Source organism: Pezoporus wallicus, unplaced genomic scaffold (assembly GCF_028554395.1).
Source record: "Pezoporus wallicus isolate ANWC-B61680 ecotype Strahan unplaced genomic scaffold, APGP_CSIRO_Pwel_v1 contig_2384, whole genome shotgun sequence".
In the NCBI taxonomy this organism is placed as follows: domain Eukaryota; kingdom Metazoa; phylum Chordata; class Aves; order Psittaciformes; family Psittacidae; genus Pezoporus; species Pezoporus wallicus.
In genome coordinates, this window is record NW_026640488.1 from 9,889,631 (window position 1) to 9,907,678 (window position 18,048).

An 18,048-nucleotide genomic window follows, 5' to 3' on the forward strand; every position below is an offset into this window, starting at 1 on the left:
AACCAGTGAAATCATCCATTTCCTTTAATTTTATACCCTTTTCATACTTTCATACTTTTTCAGACCTTCCTTCCACCTTTATGGACTCCTGTATATGAGCTCCTTTTCCTACTCTCATTTACAGCATTGGAATCTTAGAGCTGGGAAGAAGTTAAATATAACTGAACCACTGCTGACACCTGTTGTCCACCTTGAGAAATCTGTTTTAATTAGGTCTGATGTACTTAGTACAGGGAAATATAGAAAAAAAAATATAATAATTAAAAAGAAAAACAGATATCTTTCTTCCTCAGTTCTCAGACTCACAATGTTGCAGGTCCAGGGAGAAGAACTGGGTGCCAAGTGGGGACCTACGAAAAGGAGTTAGAAACCACCTCACTGCATAACATAAGCTTCCCTAGCACCAATTCAAAGTGAAATTTCAACCAACTTGGAGGAAGAAGGTGAAAAACTGCCTCACCCTGCGAACAGTGTGAGATCGCAAAGCCACCAGGTAAAGAAAAAGGATTCCTGTGACATGCCCAGATACTAAATGAGGCTTCTAGACAAGATGATTTACATACTGAATATATATGTAACAAAGTGCAAATGCACAGAAACATCTTATAGGAAACAAGGCAATGAATGGCAAACCACAGTATCAATAAAAGCAAGATACAGACATCAAGTGAAAAAACAGGGCTTCACCTCCAAGGTTACCTATGCTTTATTACATAAATACTAGAATCAACCAGAGCTATCTATAAACACCAACTTCCCTCTAAAGACAAAAGCCTTAGCAGGTGGCAAACAATTAATATGCAAAAAAATCTTCCAACACGGAACAACCCTTTTTTCTTTTCGTTAAGTTACGAAGGAACCAGGACGAGAACACGTCCTGCAAGTGTCAGCGGTGGGAGTACTGAAGAGCCAACGCCAACAGCGCTCCGCAGGGACCTCAGGGGACAGAGCCGTCGGGGGCCACGGCTGCGCGCCAACACCTTCCCGCGAACACGAAGGACGCGGGCAAGCCCCTGCAGCCACAGCTCACGAAAGGAAAATACACCGCTCACAGCTAAGCAGGGCACAACCAAGCCGGCATGCCTCCTCTATAGATATGGTTTTTTCCTTCTATAAAGCAGAACAACGCAGAACACACCACACAGGCTCCTTTATGGAAGCCTATCACCTTCGCTCCGCGACACTTAAAGGGCAGGCCGCGTTTCTTTCTCTAAACCCCACAGTACGAGGATGTAGGTCTCAAAAGGCATTGCGGCGCAAAACTAAAGGCCGTCTACTAAGAACAGAGCCAAAGGTGCCCCGGCAGCTGAAAGGCTCTGAACTGCATCCGCTGCCTGCCCAGCTGGCGGACGGGAGGGAGGGAGGGACACACCTAGCTCGGCGCAGCCCCGCTGCGGACGGAAACTGGCAGGGGCCGTTGCGGCCCTTGCGCAGGCGCAGAGCGGTGCCGGGCCGCGTAGCACCGCCCCGGCTGGGCAGGCTCCGGGCGAGGCCGCCCCATCCCGCCGGCCGCGCGCCCTCCTTCGTCCGCGGCCCCAGTGAAGCCGGCACCGCCCGCTTCCTGCTGCGCCCCAGCAGCACCGCCTGGTTCGCCGCTCCCCCCCCTTCCCCCCCTCCCTCCGAACAGCGTCTGGAGCCTGCGAGCCGGGGCGGCCTGGGCCGAGCGAGGAGATGAACACGGTGCTGTCCCGGGCCAACTCGCTCTTCGCCTTCTCTTTGAGCGTGATGGCGGCGCTCACCTTCGGCTGCTTCATCACCACCGTCTTCAAGGAGCGCAGCGTGCCCGTCAGCATTGCGGTCTCCCGGGTCACACTGTGAGTGCGGGCGGGAGAGGGGAGGGAGGGAAGGAGGGGCGGAGGAGGGCCGGGCCGGGCGGCGGCTGCCCGCTGGCGAGGGGAAGGGTTTGAGAGCCGCGGCTCTTGCTGGGCTGGCCGCCGAGGGGCCGCTGTGGAGGGAGTAACGACCGGGACGCGCGGGGAGACGTTAGTTCCCGCCGCGACCGGAGGCCTGCCGGCGCTGCCGCCGAGCCCCGCTTCCTGCCCGCTCCCTCGCTCCCGGCCGGGGCCAATGAGCGAGCCCCACGACGGCGCTCGGCCGCCTCGCGGCCCGGCCGGGTGGGAGCTGGGGCGGCACCGCTCGCGTTGGGCTGTTCGCCGCTGGTCCATTCGTAGGGGATGCCGCGGGGTCAGCGGTGCCCGGGCAGGCGGGCTGGCGTGACACCGTGCTTGCGAGCACCAGCCGCGGTCTCTGTGTCCGGGTGGTGACAGGGTAGTCGAGCCAACTGCTTTTTGGCAGTTCCGGGAGTGCAAGGACCTTAATGAACTGGATTTAGTTAGTTTAATACCGGTTGTATAAGTAGTCCCCTTAGATTTTTCCATTGGCAAAGTATTTTTCTTTATTTTTGGCGTGGTCTGTGGCAGCAGACTGATTGGAATGGCGTTTCTTCGTGTGAAACGCACCAGGTGTAGAATGCATAATAACAACATCAAAAGCATGTTGCCCTCAAGACGCAATGTGCTGGTGCAGACTCGTGCCACAGGAACTACTTTTCAATTTTCCTACTATTTTTTTTCTCCATAAGGAAACTGTCACAGAAAACTTCCATCAAACTAAATATGTATGATGCAAGGGACTGTCGTTTTGCAAGCAGCTGAACTGCTGCTACTGACACCAAAAAGTGGTGGTCTTTGCTCCTGCTTTTAGCTTCGTAGTCTTTTACCGGAGCCGCGCAGGGGAAATGGGCTCATAGGATGCTTTACTGAGCTGCTTTAAGTAGACTAATGACTTTGGGTTTTTTTTTTTGGCCAAGTTAGTGACCTAAAGCAGCTCATGGAGCTTTGGAGCCCCCCCGAGGTAAGTGGCATGAGTGGATGGCTAGCAGCAGGGTTTGATAGGGGAGATGAATGCAGATAAGGAGAACTGCCATCAACTTTTGAATTGGTTTAAAACCTGTGGAAAAGGAATCCTGTATTTATGCTAAATTGAGGGTTGCCAACAGCATAAAACTGGCATGAAAGCATATATCTGAATGTTCCAGTGAACTTAACATCTGTGAGGTAGCATAGTAATGCCTAATTTGGATGAAATCTACACTGCCCATACCTTTTATGATGCACAGATTGGTATTAAGGAGAGGCGTTATACCTTACTTGCATTTTTGAACTTCTCAGAAGTTCTGCAGACCTCCAGATTTAAGGCCTGATATCCCACCAGGTTGTGATTCAGAAATGTAGTCAAGTGCTTGGTAAGGGTTGCTATATAAAAGGTGTTGCTTTTTGTAAAGGGATGGAAATTTGTAACAAGGTTTAAATGGGGAAGTTTTGGTGGTGTTTTTCTTAACTACCATCTCCAAAACTGTATGTGTGTGGGGGGGATGGTTCTGCTAGTGAACTTGGGTTTTGTTTGAGATTACTAAGCTTAGTGTTAAGGAAATGATACTTTAATGGGTTAATTTTTAAACTGGAGTAAATATAACTAGGAAATTCATAATTCATGATTTTTTTTTTTATATGAAAATTTAAGGTTCATAGCTGATTGCCAACATGCTTATGGTATTCTTTGTAGAGGGTAAGTTTGGTGAATTGGCAAGCTTTGTGAATACCTATGAAAATACCTGCTGTGTCCCTGTTACTTTCCAATCTCTTTTTTTAGTGTGGTTTAGTGTGGCAAGGTCAGATATTCCTGCGAATGTGGATTTGTAATAAAGTTTTCCAAAACTTTATGGGTTTTTTTTGTACTGTAGAAGAATATAAGCATCTTCTTTATACTGCTACTTAGAAATGTTCCAGGGAGATATCTTATAAGTTGGGGGGGAACTGCAAACAAAATCATAAAAAGGTTGCCAGCAAACAGCCGTACTGCTGGTGTTCCAATTAGCTTTATATCTTTGGGGATGGCTAACATGTACTGTACTGAAATGGAATGTAGTGCAGTTCAGGTACAGAAAAATACAGATTTTTGTTAACAGGAAAAAGTCTATAGGCTATTTGTGAAATTTGTACTACTATGGTGTCAAGGCCTCTCACTCAAATCTGGGGCTACATAATTTCAGGAGGGCAGGTTTTATTTTGTAATGTTGATTAGATATTTTGACAAAAATATTTCAACACAAGTACAGAAAACAGATGAGGGAAATATGTCATAAGAATAGTAGTGTATGTAATGCATGAAAGGGAAATAATGAGAAAATCTAATTTTGTATTTTGTTTTGTCTTAGAAAAAATCTAGAAGATTTCACTGGACCAAGAGAAAGAAGTGATCTGGGATTTGTCACATTTGACATTACTGCAGATATCCTTAATGGAAAAAGTGGTTTGAAAACATTTTGAAATAGTATCTTGACATCTGTTTTAGTTACTTATAATCTTCAGATATTCAAGACTTGAGGAAAACTAGCAATTTTTCTTAAAACATAAAGCAGTGAAAAGTAGTGTTTTACATAACTACAGCAGTAAAGTAGACCTTAGAACAGCTGTTCCATCTCTAGTAGATGCCATAGAGCAAGTTGTTTTCTCTGGTTTTAATGCCTGTTTTTAAAATCAGACTCTTAGTGAAGTGCCCTGTATGTAATAATGAGAAGTGAAGTTTAACATCTGGACAATATTATCATTAAGTGAAGTTGCTATTAGTGGTTTGAGGTGTATATTAATTATGGGGTTTATATAACATATGATTTTGACTGTCATCCTCAACCTAGAAATTCTGATGCACCTTTCAGACTTGTTTTGTTGTTAGGCTTTCAAAGTTCTTGCCACATAATAGTTGCATACAAGTACCTGTCTTGTATTTCTCTGCTTTCTTGCTAGTCTGGTTTTTACTGAGGAAAGTGTGTTGTGTCAGGGTGGTTTTAGTTGATTTTGGTTGGCTTTTTGGCAGTAGAAGGAAATAATTCTTAGGATTTAGGGTCTTGACATAATAAAAAATGCTGTGTTTTTCTGCAAGAGGTTGGTACCAAATAGAAGGCAATGTGCTTTACCTCAGGTGTTTTACACTAATACTTGCCTTGCAGCTGGGCTGAGATTCCTGAGATTTTTCTCCGCCTGCTGTTTTTTGTCACTCTGTTAGGCAAGGTATTACCTCTGTGTTTTGATTTCCCTGTTTTGGAGAATACTACTTTGTGTAGGCAAACCAAACAAAATACAAATCTTGAATACATGTGAATGCTGGATAAAAAGGTTAATCAGATTTTTGCAGGTGTGTGTTCCACAGGAACAAGAGGAATGGGTTTTTATCAGCTGGAAGCAGGAGAGATGAACTCCTAAGTCTGAGTTATACTTCTGAAATGCTTATACATGTTAAAACCAGAGACTAAAATTCTAAAGTAGGTGAATCGAATTGTACACAATGCATATAGGGGGAGGCAGAGCAAGATACTGAAAGAAGTTTTCTTATACAAGGATTAGTCTGCAGTATGCAGACATAAAGATTCCATGTTTTAATGACTCTTAATAGTAGAGTAGCTTTAAAATTTGTTTGAGGAAAAACTGACTTAATCGTTCTTGCCTGGCATAAAAAAAAAAACCTTGCAGTGTGTAGAGTTGTAAAACACAACTTTCTGGTAGGTGTTGTTTTGGACAAAAATCTTAGCAATACTGGTCCATGGGCTCCCTTCATTAAAGGAAACAAGTTGTTAGTCCTAGAAAGATAAAATAAAATGACAGAAAAAGAAACTAGGGAAAGGAAAGCTGTTTTTGCAAACTCTTTTTAACTTAATTAATGGCTAACTTTAGCAGGTGTTAAGAAATCCTACAGAGTAGTTCTTCAGAATCTTGTTTGTTGTTTTGAGTTAGATGGCAAAAAATGTACAAGTAAAATAGCTCCAGCTATTCTTGCAGCAGCATCACTTAAATAGTTCTTTCCTCATTTGCCTTTTGAATTAGTGGCTTAAGAACATCATTCAGTTTTTGGATGAGTGGAACAAGCTAAAACAGATTTTTAAGTCTGATTGGGGAATCTGCTTAATTTGTTCTTTGAGATAGTTGCAAATATAATAATAATAAAAAAAAAGAGCATTGGGAAATAGAAGATTGCAGATAATCTTTATTGTTAGTTAAAAGGTCTTTTCCTTAGCAGTCACACACTGCATCCTATTGTTAGATGAACAGACAAGTATTTGGAATATCAGCTTTACTACATGGTTAGTCTCAAATGGTAGTCATCAGTTTTTTTATTGATCAGAAAACTGGGCAGAGTTTTGTTCCATTCTAGTAAGCTGACTTTCTTTGTAGTAAGTAGGTAATTAATTAAATTTGCTAACTCCTGATGTCCCTTCCAATATGAAATACTTCCCACCTACTAACTTCTTCTGTGTCGGTATGGCAGGCTGTTTGAACTCTCTACCCTTCGCCAATTTTGTATTTACATATTGTTTAATACTGTTATATCTTGATCCACAGTTGGATACCAGGGTTCCTTGACGGTAGAAATAATCACATTGAAGATATTTACTAAGGAATTCTTTCTTGCCTTTTATGTTTACGATTTTGTAATAGATTGCCTAGCAGCAGATTATGGTTACTGTCTTACAGTGTCAAATACAGAACTCTTAAATCATTGGAGGAAATAGCCATTTGATTTCATAAATAGTAAAATATAAAACCCAAAGCCACCACCAAACAGAAAATCTGTCCCTTTAAGATGGTTAAAATATATGTTAGAGCTCCTGAAGTGCTCTGATAAGAAATAAGATGAGGTATGTTGAAAGATAAGAGCTCACTGCAATTACTGTAGTCTATTTAGATCTAGTAAAAATAAAACAAGGTTATGTAAGTACAATATGGTATTTTTCTTAACTCTCATACATCTGCAGAGTATATTTGACTGGAATGTTAAACAATTGTTTCTATATTTGTCTGCAGAATATTCAACGAAAAACAATGTAAGTATCAAAAAGAAAGTTGGAGTAATTACCCATTTTGTACTGCAGCTATTTTTAACATCCTGAAGTTCTGCTGGGAAGAGTTAAGGCACCAGCATTTCCTACTAGCTTGGACTGTTTTTGCTGGCCTTCATGATTGTTATTTTCTTGACAGTTTAGCTGCAGGGTGGGAAGTTCAGCCTCATGAAGCCTAACTTAACATGTGCCCACCAGAGTGGGAGAAAAGTCACACGTGTCTTGTTCACTTACATTGGTGTGCTCAAAATGATTTTTTTTTTTCACTTATTTGCTCTGTCAGTTTTACTTTTCCATAACATTCTGCAGCTGTCTGCTGTTAGAAACAAGATACAGTGGCCTTTGGTCTGGGCAGGTGTGGTGGGTCTTTCTTTCCATAGATCATTGAAGCATTTGCCTGTACCAGCTACAGCCCCAGAATACGTTTATTTTATCTCATCACACTTCTCATATTAATTGGCCTTGCTGCATCCTTTTAATTGATTGCTACTTATGTTTCACTTCAGATAGCTGATCTGATAAGACCTGTGTGGAAGTGTACAAAGCTGAAGTGATTGCATTGAAACACCATGCTGCCGACTGTACCACTGAATTCTAGTTAAAGCTAATACAGTCACATTGCAAGGATATAGTGAAGGCTTTTTTTTTATATCTTAACTTGCTGCAGAAAACTATCTCACTAGTTTTAAGTACCGTTGTTATTTTATACATGCTGGTGGATATTCTGTTTGTACTAAAATAGTGCATAGGGTTCTTTATTAGGGTCTGGGACTTCATTGTCTTGTTTCATCTTTTAGACTTTTTTTCACATAAATCACTAGCTTTCACAAATATTGCAAAATTTTATTTTCTAATTTGTTCTTTGTTGTTTCCATTTATTCTGTGCCACGCTTCGGTGTGTAGTAGTACCAGTGTCCCCCTCTGTAAAGCATTATTTTGTTAAATTAGTCATGGATTCCAAGCATGTACTTCAGGGGTTTTAAATGAATAATGCTATGAAATTCCAGTGACTGAATATGATCTTATAAGTTACCTTGCTGACTTAATTATAATTGTGTTTTTAGGCTCTAAATCAGGTGGTGCTTTGGGACAAGGTCATGTTGAGAGGAGATAATCCAAAGCTGTTCTTAAAAGATATGAAGTCAAAGTACTTTTTTTTTGATGATGGAAATGGTCTCAAGTAAGTATATCCTGTTTTTATCATTATCACTATTATTCATGGTGTCTTGATGAACTTGCATTAATTGCATTTTAGTTTCTTGCCATGGTATGGTGCTGATATTCTGTCTGATACTTTGTCAGTCTGTTGCATCTTTGTAGCTTGATTGTTAAAAGATAACCTTGAGGTACAAGATACTTTGTTTCTTCTGTAGATTAGAAGGTACACTGCTAGTGTGAGCAATAGGCTTCTGGTTTCTGTTTCCAATACTTGTGTGTGTAGAGTTCATTCTGTGATGCACTCAACTGCAAAGGAGCTTGGTAACAGTAACAACAAAAAAATTCTTTCCTGAAAAATAAGTAGTACTTCATGAAGTAACTAAACAAAATTAACGCCATTATTTCTTGGTCAGGAAAATAATTTGTATCCTAATTTAATATTAGTGATTATTAATTAAATTGTTTATCTTGAGTATTTGTGCTGATAGTCTTCGTTGCTTTTGCAGGGGAAACAGGAATGTCACTTTGACTCTCTCCTGGAATGTTGTACCAAATGCTGGCATTCTACCTCTTGTAACAGGATCAGGACATGTGTCTGTACCTTTCCCAGATACCTATGAAACAACAAAAAGTTATTAAATTATAGTACTGAATCCTAAGCAAGATATTTTTATAATTGTATATTGTGAATAAATTTTATTGCGGTTTCTTCTCATACCCCACACAACCCTTCAGTGAAAGGTACCTAATTTCCTCAGGCCTAACAGCACAGGAAAAGAAAATGAAAGTTCAGGGTTGGGGTTTTTTTGTTTTTGTTTTCATTTTGGTTTGTTGGTTTGTTTTTTTGTTTGTTTGTTTTTTAATAAAACAGTGAAGCTGAAACTTAAGGGAAAGGCAAATTGCAGAGTAATGGTTTTGGGTGGGAACTGAGGAATTTTTTATTTTTTTTTTTCTCCTGTCCGTTTGGGTATTGACCTCCTTCTCTTTTAAATAAACATTTTTAAACCAGAAGATAGTCTTACTGTGATTTTTTGTGGGGTTTTTTTGAGATGCTGAGGTAGTTATTTGATCTGTGTAGAAGTCAAATACACCTGGAGTCAGTTTCTGTGAGTGCCTGGAGGAAATGTCTATTCTGTTTTGCAGCATTTTGCTTAGGGTGTTAAAGTAAGGTAAGTTTGGTCCTTTTAGGATTGCCAACAGCTACTTTGAGAACTACAGGCTGACTGACAGATAATAAGCCATCACATTGTGTTTTGAGAGCCATTGCTGTATCCCACATGCAATTCTGTATTATAAAACATTTTAATAACTGATTATAAAGTAGCTAACTGTAAGAATAAAGACATTTTCTCAGTGTATTAAGCACAAGTCAGTAAGAAGAGTAAAAGCTTTAGGTAAAGAAAGACTGCTTACAAAGTGACCACTTGATATTTATTGGGATCTGCTCAGCAGGAACAATCAACATACTTGTTCCAGAGGGCGCTGGGTCTAATATTGGGCTCCTCCATAGCAAGGAATGGAGCAGATGTTCTCCAAAACAGTCTAGGAAAGCATCTAAGAAATAGAGGATTTCCCATAGGAACACAGAAATTTAAACAGATTTACCAGCTTGAGCATGGATATGAGTCTACCTTCAAGTCTTCCTGATTTCCATCAAGTAACAAGCAGTTTGTCAGCTCTTCAGCTGAAGAAGTAGCCTCTCTGGCTGCAAGTCCTGTTCTGTGTGTCCTCCTTCATTCAGCTATAACTGCAAATACTTGTCATATTTGGGAGGACAGAAGAAACAGGTTATTAGGATTGCCTCTTGGCAGTAATGGTGCTTCATACTGAGTGACTAGTGTTTTTTGCTCATATATCCACTGCCACCTTCCTGACAGTTCTCTGTGTACACATATGTCTTCAAACAAAGTATGTTAGAGTTAATTTACTGCCAGACTCAAAAAGAGTAAACATAACCTGAAATTAAAGCTATGAGGTTTTTAATACTGCAAATTAGGGGAGGGGTGAGGTGTGGAAACAAAACAAAAAACCCCAAACAAAAAATAAAATGGCAACCCAGGAGAAATGATGAGATTTGGAGTGCCAAGCCTTTCAGAAGAAGAGGTGCTGAAGACTGGAGCAGAGTCTTCTGCCTTCATTGTGAGTTCACCAGAGCGGATAGATTTCAATGAAGCCAACTTACTATCAAAAAGGGATGTTTGTGAATTATTCCTAACTATTCAGTACATTCTCCATGTAGGTGTATCAATCAAAAAGGTGTTGAAAAAGTTTCCAAAAGGTGCTTTGTCTTTACAAACAAAATTTCATTTAAATGTGAAAATTAAAAAATTTTCACAGGAATTTTTTAGGACAATTTTTCATTTGTATCCAGCATATTTACATGAATTTCAGTTCTCTGAACTTTTGCTGCTTTCCTCAGGTCAGCTTAATCGGCACACTGAGGACCCTATTATGTCTGAGCTTTGATTTCAAATGTGTATATTGTTATAAAAACTTAACTGTTACAGAGATCTTAATACTGTCATACAGGAGGAAAGTAGAAAAATATTTTTCTTAGAGATAATTGGGCTAAGTTGTGGAGTTTTGTTAATTGCCAAATTAAATTTTGTGTTTATTCATAAATTATATTCCTGAAATATTTACTGAAATTTGTTTCTGTGGCTTGGCATTCAACCACTTCCTTGTATTCCTTTGTCAGTACTGTTAGAATGTGTTAGTATGGGCTGTCTGTGAAAGAGGTACTTTTAACTATAAAGAAAAGGATCTGTTATCAAAAAGCTCCAGAGGTAAATCTACCTTTTCCTCCAGTATGGTATATTCCTTCCAGCAGATAGTAGCAGAATTTTAAGGTACTAAAATTGTAGCTTCAGGCATGATGCTTGAAGCTTTTCTAGCCTTTCCCAGTGAAGAGAAATTATGTTTGAAGTCATTAATTTAGAGGGCTGAAAAAGAAACCATCACTGAGTTCAAGTTCTTAGGGAGAAGAACTTGTTTTTTTCCTGAGGAGAAGGCCAGAATAGATGAGGACTTAAATGATACTCTAATAGCTTGCTTTTTTGCTTCTCAGCCACGAAACAGGGCAGGATGCTCTGTTTTATTCTTGGTTCAGGGAGAAAGGATGCAAATTTCTCAGTTGGTCTCTTTAAAGCCTTTCAAAAAGTAAAATAACTACTGTATTTTGCTGTGATGATTCTCAAACCATTTATAAAAAGAACATTCTTTTATGGAAACAAATGGCATTCACTTTTCTTGTCTCTTCTATCCATTGTATGAAAAGTAGTATTATTCCTGATTGCTCTCTTAGATGTGTTACTACATAAATAATGATGTTTTATGTAGTGATGTGTGCAAAAGGTGTATTGATAGCAGCTGATTTACTTAATGGGAAAAGGCTTGAAACCCTTTTGTTGGAAATCTGAACTAGAAACACTTCTGATGCATTTCAGATAGCAATTTATTGAGGTTCTTAGTTCTTGTCTAAGGACTGAAAAAATGCAAACTCTTAATGCAGCCTGGGTTTCCATTTGCTGTTGAGAACATGCAGCCCAACGCAGAAAGCCCAATGCAGGAAAGGAAGCTAACTTCAAAAAAATACGTACTTACAGTTCTGCTACTTTGTACATACAGCCTTATTCACAGATTGTAACTGTAGATATTGAAAATAGACATTGAGAAAATGAATGCTATTGGTTGTTTATTCTTTTAATAAGTTTCTTCCGAGCAATGAAATTAAAGCTAGCTATTCTAGAGCTTCTCAGCCAGATTTAAGTAGAGTTTCTGCACTATTTTTGGATTACAAATGTTGAAAATGTTATGCTTTTGAAAATTATTTCAGGAGGTTTTGCAGAAGCAGTTCTGTTTAGATTGAAAATTCAGGTATTGGAGGAGCAATCTTGCTGTTAATTTTTGTCAGTAAATACATAGAAAATAATTATTTGTCTGGTATTTAAGGAAAGTTCCAGTTTATTTGGCTTCTCAATTTTCTTCCAAAATTGAGATTTTGTCCATTAAAAATAGTCTAAAACTGTTTGTAAAACATTTCTCATAGAATCATAGAATAGTTAAGGTTTGAAAGGACCTTAAGATCATCTAGTTCCAACCCCCTGCCATGGGGAGGAACACCTCCCACTAAACCATCTCAACCAAGGCTCTGTCCAACCTGGCCTTGAACACTGCCAGGGATGGAGCATTCTCAGCTTCTCTGGGCAACTCATTCCAGTGCCTCAACACCCTCACAGTAAAGAACTTCCTTATATCCAATCTAAACTTCCCCTGTTTAAGTTTTAACCTGTTACCTCTTGTCCTGTCACTACAGTCCCTAATGAATAGTCCCTCCCCAGCATCCCTATAGGCCCCCTTCAGATACTGGGAGGCTGCTATGAGGTCTCCACACAGCCTTCTCTTCTCCAGGCTGAACAGCACCAACTTCCTCAGCCTGTCTTCATACAGGAGATGCTCCAGTCCCCTGATCATCCTCGTGGCCCTCCTCTGGACTTGTTCCAACAGTTCCATGTCCTTTTCATGTTGAGGACACCAGAACTGCACACAATACTCCAGGTGAGGTCTCACGAGAGCAGAGTAGAGGGGCAGGATCACCTCCGTCAACCTGCTGGTCACGCTCCTTTTGATGCAGCCCAGGATACAGTTCGCTTTCTGGGCTGCGAGTGCACACTGCTGGCTCGTGTTCATTTTCTCATCAACCAGCACCCCCAAGTCCTTCTCCGCAGGGCTGCTCTGAATCTCTTCTCTGCCCAACCTGTAGCTGTGCCTGGGATTGCTCTGACCCAAGTGTAGGACCTTGCACTTGTCATGGTTAAACTTCATGAGGTTGGCATCAGCCCACCTCACAAGCATGTCAAGGTCCCTCTGGATGGCATTCCTTCCCTCCAGCATTATCAACTGAACCACAGAGCTTGGTGTCATCAGCAAACTTGCTGAGGGTGCACTCAATCCCACTGTCCATGTCACCGACAAAGACGTTGAACAAGACTGTTCCCAACACCAATCCCTGAAGGACACCGCTCGTTACTGGTCTCCAGGCGGACACTGAGCCATTGACCACAACTCTTTGTGTGAGGCCATCCAGCCAGTTCTTTATCCACCGAGTGGTCCATCCATCAAATTGATGTCTCTCCAATTTTGAGACAAGGATGTCATGTGGGACAGTGTCAAACGCTTTGCAAAAGTCCAGGTAGATGTCATCAGCTGCTCTACCCCTGTCCATCAGTTCCGTAGCCCCATCATGGAAGGCCACCAAATAGTTCAGGCAGGATTTCCCCTTAGTGAAGCCATGCTGGCTGTCACCAAGCACCTTGTTGTTTTTCATGTGCCTTAGCATGTCTTCCAGGAGAATCTGCTCCAAGATTTTGCCAGGCACAGAGGTGAGACTGACTGGTCTGTAATTCCCCAGGTCATCCATTTTCCCCTTCTTGAAAATGGGGGTTATATTTCCCTTTTTCCAGTCATTGGGAACTTCACCTGACTGCCATGATTTTTCAAATATGATGGCCAGTGGCTTAGCAACTTCATTTGCCAGCTCCTTCAGGTCCCGCAGATGGATTTCATCAGGAAATGTTCTTAAGATGGTCTCGGACTGGATCCTCTCCTACAGTGGACCCAAGGTTTTCATTCTCACAGTCCCTGCGTCTGCCTTCCAAGACTTGGGTGGTGTGGTCAGAGCATTTCCCAGTGAAGACTTGAAGTAAAAAAACGTCATTAAGAACTTCAGCCTTCTCCAAATCCCGTGTACCCAGTACTCCCCAGAGCTTCTGGAGAGGGCCTGTGTTGTTCCTAGACTGTCTTTTATTTGCAATGTACCTATAGAATCCCTTCCTGTTATCTTTCACATCCCTAGCCAAGTTTAATTCTAACTGGGCCTTAGCTTTCCTAACCCGGTCCCTAGCTTCCCAGAGAACATCACTGTATTCTTCTCAGGCTGCCTGTCCTTGCTGCCACCTTTTATAAGCCTCTTTTTTTCCTTCAAATTTTCCTCAGGAGCTCCTTATTCATCCAAGGAGGTCTCCTGGCCCTCCTGCTGCACTTCCTTCTGGCTGGGACGCAACACTCCTGAGCCTGTAGCTGGTGATCCTTGAATATCAACCAATGGTCTTGTGCCCCCCTGCCCTCTAGGGCTATATCCCATGAAATCTTACTAAGTGGGTTCCTGAAGAGGCCAGAGTTTGCTCTTCTGAAGCCCAGGGCAGTGAGCTTGCTGCACGCTCTTCTCACTGTCCTGAGGATCTCAAATTCGAGCATCTCATGATTGTGGCATCCAAGGCTGCCCTGGAGCATCACATTTCTAATGAGCCCTTCCCTGTTGGCGAGCACAAGGTCAAACATGGCACCTCTCCTTGTCGGCTCCTCTATTACTTGCAGAAGGAAGTTGTCTTCCACACAATCGAGGAACCTCCTGGATTGCTTGTGCCGGGCCGTACCATCCTTCCAACAGATGTCAGGGTGGTTGAAATCACCCATGAGAACAAGGGCCTGTGAGCGTGAGGCTTTTCCCATCTGCCTATAGAGTGCTTCATCCACCGATTCCTCTTGATCAGGCGGTCTGTTACAGATTCCCACAGTAACGTCTCCCATAGCTATTTTTCCTTTAACCCTGACCCACAAACTCTCTGTTAACTGATCACCTGTCCCCAGACAGAGTTCCATCCTCTCCAGCCTATCCCCAACATTAAGGGCAACTCCCCCTCTGCCGGGCCTCTCTTTTCTAAAGAGCCTGTAACTTTCCATTCCAACACTCAAGCAAACAAACAAGTAAACAGGCACATACTCTTGAAAGTGATGAGTCCCATTGTACACACACAGGTGAATGCTAATATTACAGGGTCACAACAGGGATATTTTTATTAAACAAATAAAAACCTCCCAAACTTAGCTTAAACAAGCCAAACTGTGGCTGGACCTTTTTCTGATGCCCTCCACCACTTCCCTGGCACTGTTATTATGAATCTTCATGTTCTTGAAGAGACAAAGCATAGGTAAAGACAAAGCAGGCATTCCACTGTTAAAGTGTTTTTCTTTTTTTTCCCCTTTACTATTGTCTCACAGTAATAATTCCTTTTTGCAAGTTATTATGTAGTTCATCTGCCAATAATTGTTCTTAGTTACCAATTCTTAATTTGCCTTTGTTTTACATGGAAAGACAGTCAGAATTTTCTCCTCTTTTCTGTTTACTCCAGACTCCAGCAGAGTTGGATTTATGATTTTTTTTTCAAACATTAATAATGAAATTCCAAATCCTCTATGCGTAAGCTAATCAGAAAATACTAAAAAAAAAAAACCAAACCCAAAAATGTACAGTTACATTATCCAGACTTACAAGCTGTGGAGCCAAACAAGTTACATAATAATATTAAGATTCACAATAATAAGAGTAGAATATTCCAAACTCAGATACTGCCAAAAGTGCTGCCTAATGTTCTAACCCGTTTCCCTCCATCAGCTCAGTGCTAATGACACTCACTAATGTCACCTGGAACTACACTCTGCTTTCCAGCTGTACCCCCTTGTGCTTGTTAGTGGTGCTCCAGCTCATTAACTATGAGGAAATAGCTGGCACTCCTTTAAAATCTTAAAACTGGTAGAAATGCATTAGAGATAATATACCTCTTTCTAGCACTAGAGGACCATGACAGTGAGCAAACATTTTTGTCATTTGAAAACATGTTTTTATTTTACACCTAACTTTATTAACGGCAATTCTCATGTGTCTTGCAGTTGTAATCCATCAATTTCAAAATCCTTTATAAGAAAAACACATATTTATTTCCAAAGATGTTGGCTACCTTAAGACACACCAAAAGTGCTTTTGCAAGTGACCACTTCAAAATCAGGACTCATCCGCACCTAGAATTGCCTGGGGTATTATGTGACTAATCACAGGCTGCTCCCAGCTGCCTTCATAGGTGCTTGGTAGGCAAGGGGGTAATTAGGGCTTCCTAATTAAGAAGTGCCTTGCAGAGCTAGGTTTTGGATGCTGCCCATGGGGTTTTGCTTCTGCTTTGCAACTAGGACAACAGGTTCAATGTTTTTAAATCACTTCACCTTGTTTCTCAGTGTTTTTTCTTGCTTTATTGGTTTATTTTTTTCCAAGTGACTGTTATGGTCCTGGGTACTCATGCTGAGGTGAATGAGTTGGGTTTGATACTCGGGAGAGGTTTCAAGAGTGGTAGTAGAAGCTATTACAAGAGGGATTTAGCTTTGTATGCAGCTATGGAAGACCAGAAGTGAGTGTTTGGTTTAAGTGTAAAATGTATTTGCCTTTCAGAATGGTTTGCATTAGATGCAGTGAGTGGCTGACAAGTCAGGCAGGCACAAGAGCTCTTTTTGTAAGGTAGTAATAGAAAATTGAGATAAAAGTAGTTAACTGTGATTGTGAAGTAACAGTGATTGTCTGTGGCTGCTTAGGTCTTTTGGTTTTAATCTATTCTACTTTTATTTCTAAAAAGTAATTTTCTTTTTCTCCCAGTTCTGACAGGAGAGGGTCAGAAAAAGAAAAAGCTTCTTTTTCTTTCCTGCCGCTCTAGCTCCCATTTCTCATTAAATGTTACCTGCTCCATTTTTTTTTTTTTTCTCTTCAGGAATCGGCATAGTAAGAAACAGGGAGGAGCCCTGCCACCTGCAATGTAGCTAAAAATGTAGCAACAGCCAATGCTAGCACTCCCCTTTTTAAGGATTGGAGTGTTTTACGTTTACAGATGTTAGGACTAAAAAGTAAAGTGACTTTTACAGTTGCAAGCTGTCATAGTTATCTAGAATTATACATCTAATCAGATGTGTTATCTGAGCTTACTGTAGAACTATCTCATTTCACAAGCTCTCATCCGCTTCCACATGAGCAGTGAACTTTGCCTCATTGTCACCCGTCTGTATTGTGAAGTTTCACTCCTAAATGGAGTATCTCACTAGGACTTGCAAAATGGCTTTGAAGAATTAATCAAAGGAGCATCCCTGGAAACAGCAAAGACTGTATATTTTGATTGAAATAAGGTATTTGATAGTGAGCTGTAGGAAGATATATGTGGTAGTTCTGTAATATCAGACTGGAAGACTTTGGTTTCATATTTTAGAGGTGAGGCTGTTGGTTTGGTTTTGTTTTTCTTTTATTTTTTCCTTGCTCTCATGCTATTCACTAGTCTCATTAATAACATAGCTGATAGAATAGGAAGTATTAGTTAATGAAGTCAAGAGATTATGCTCAGTGTAGAAAGTTGTAATTGTTTGGAGATTCAAGAAAAAGTAGTCAGTAAATAGTATTAAATTATTCTCTCTATCTATCTGGCTCTAGAAAAGTCAGAGGTTGTGTAGCCTGGAAGTGTTTTTTTTTGACAGTGGGGTCTGCACCTTCACCCCTATCTTGAAGTGTAGAATAAGATAAGGTGGTTTTTTTACAAAATATGGCTTGTGGGAGTGTGCATCTGAGAGTACCTGAGTTTTAGGTCTTGAAATGCATATTATGTAACAATTACTTTTCTTCGCTTGTACAGTAACATCCACTGGAGGTGGGAGTAGAATCTGTTTCCCTAAAGTATTTGCATTTGGATATTTAGTCTGACTCTTCCCCCTCTTCCATCAACAAACCCACAACTTTTAAGCTTGACACAGATTTTCTAGGAAGATACAGAACTGTTGCTGGAAATAGTGGTATAAACTGTTATCTGGGATGATTTATAGCTGATAAATCTTACCACTGGGAAGATGACGGTATAGATGGGGATGGGTCATTAGCAAGTGTACCTAAATATTGTACTTCTCTTGGGGGGGGGGGTGTGTCTGATGATGTCAGCATTCCCTACCTGTGTTGTATGGATGTGGTCATTAGCAGCCCCTTTCCACCCTGAGAGGGAGAGCGGAGCAATGGGAGGTGGGTTGAAGTAGCGTCCTCTTCATCATGATAACGGGGCAGCAGCTAGGTTATGTGCTTGGAGGCTGAGGTAGAAAAGCTCTTGTGGCTGCAAACTGGCATTTGTGTAATCATATCAACATAA

General features: G+C 41.0%; 2 protein-coding genes across 2 annotated transcripts in view; one reads left to right on the forward strand and one right to left on the reverse strand.

The window, feature by feature from the left end:
- The window catches only part of ASB5 (ankyrin repeat and SOCS box containing 5), a 38,234-nt gene extending 36,353 nt beyond the window's left edge, over positions 1-1,881 (reverse strand). The window contains exon 1 of the mRNA XM_057419212.1: positions 1,740-1,881. The gene's annotated coding sequence lies outside the window, so the exon portion shown is untranslated. The remainder of the gene's footprint in view (positions 1-1,739) is intronic.
- SPCS3 (signal peptidase complex subunit 3) lies at positions 1,459-8,777 on the forward strand. Its single transcript, XM_057419217.1, has 5 exons — positions 1,459-1,814; positions 4,217-4,290; positions 6,801-6,877; positions 7,957-8,072; positions 8,557-8,777. The coding sequence occupies exons 1-5, from the start codon at positions 1,672-1,674 to the stop codon at positions 8,687-8,689; spliced, it is 543 nt and encodes a 180-aa protein (XP_057275200.1). The 5' UTR covers positions 1,459-1,671; the 3' UTR covers positions 8,690-8,777.
- Positions 8,778-18,048: the final 9,271 nt, after the last annotated feature.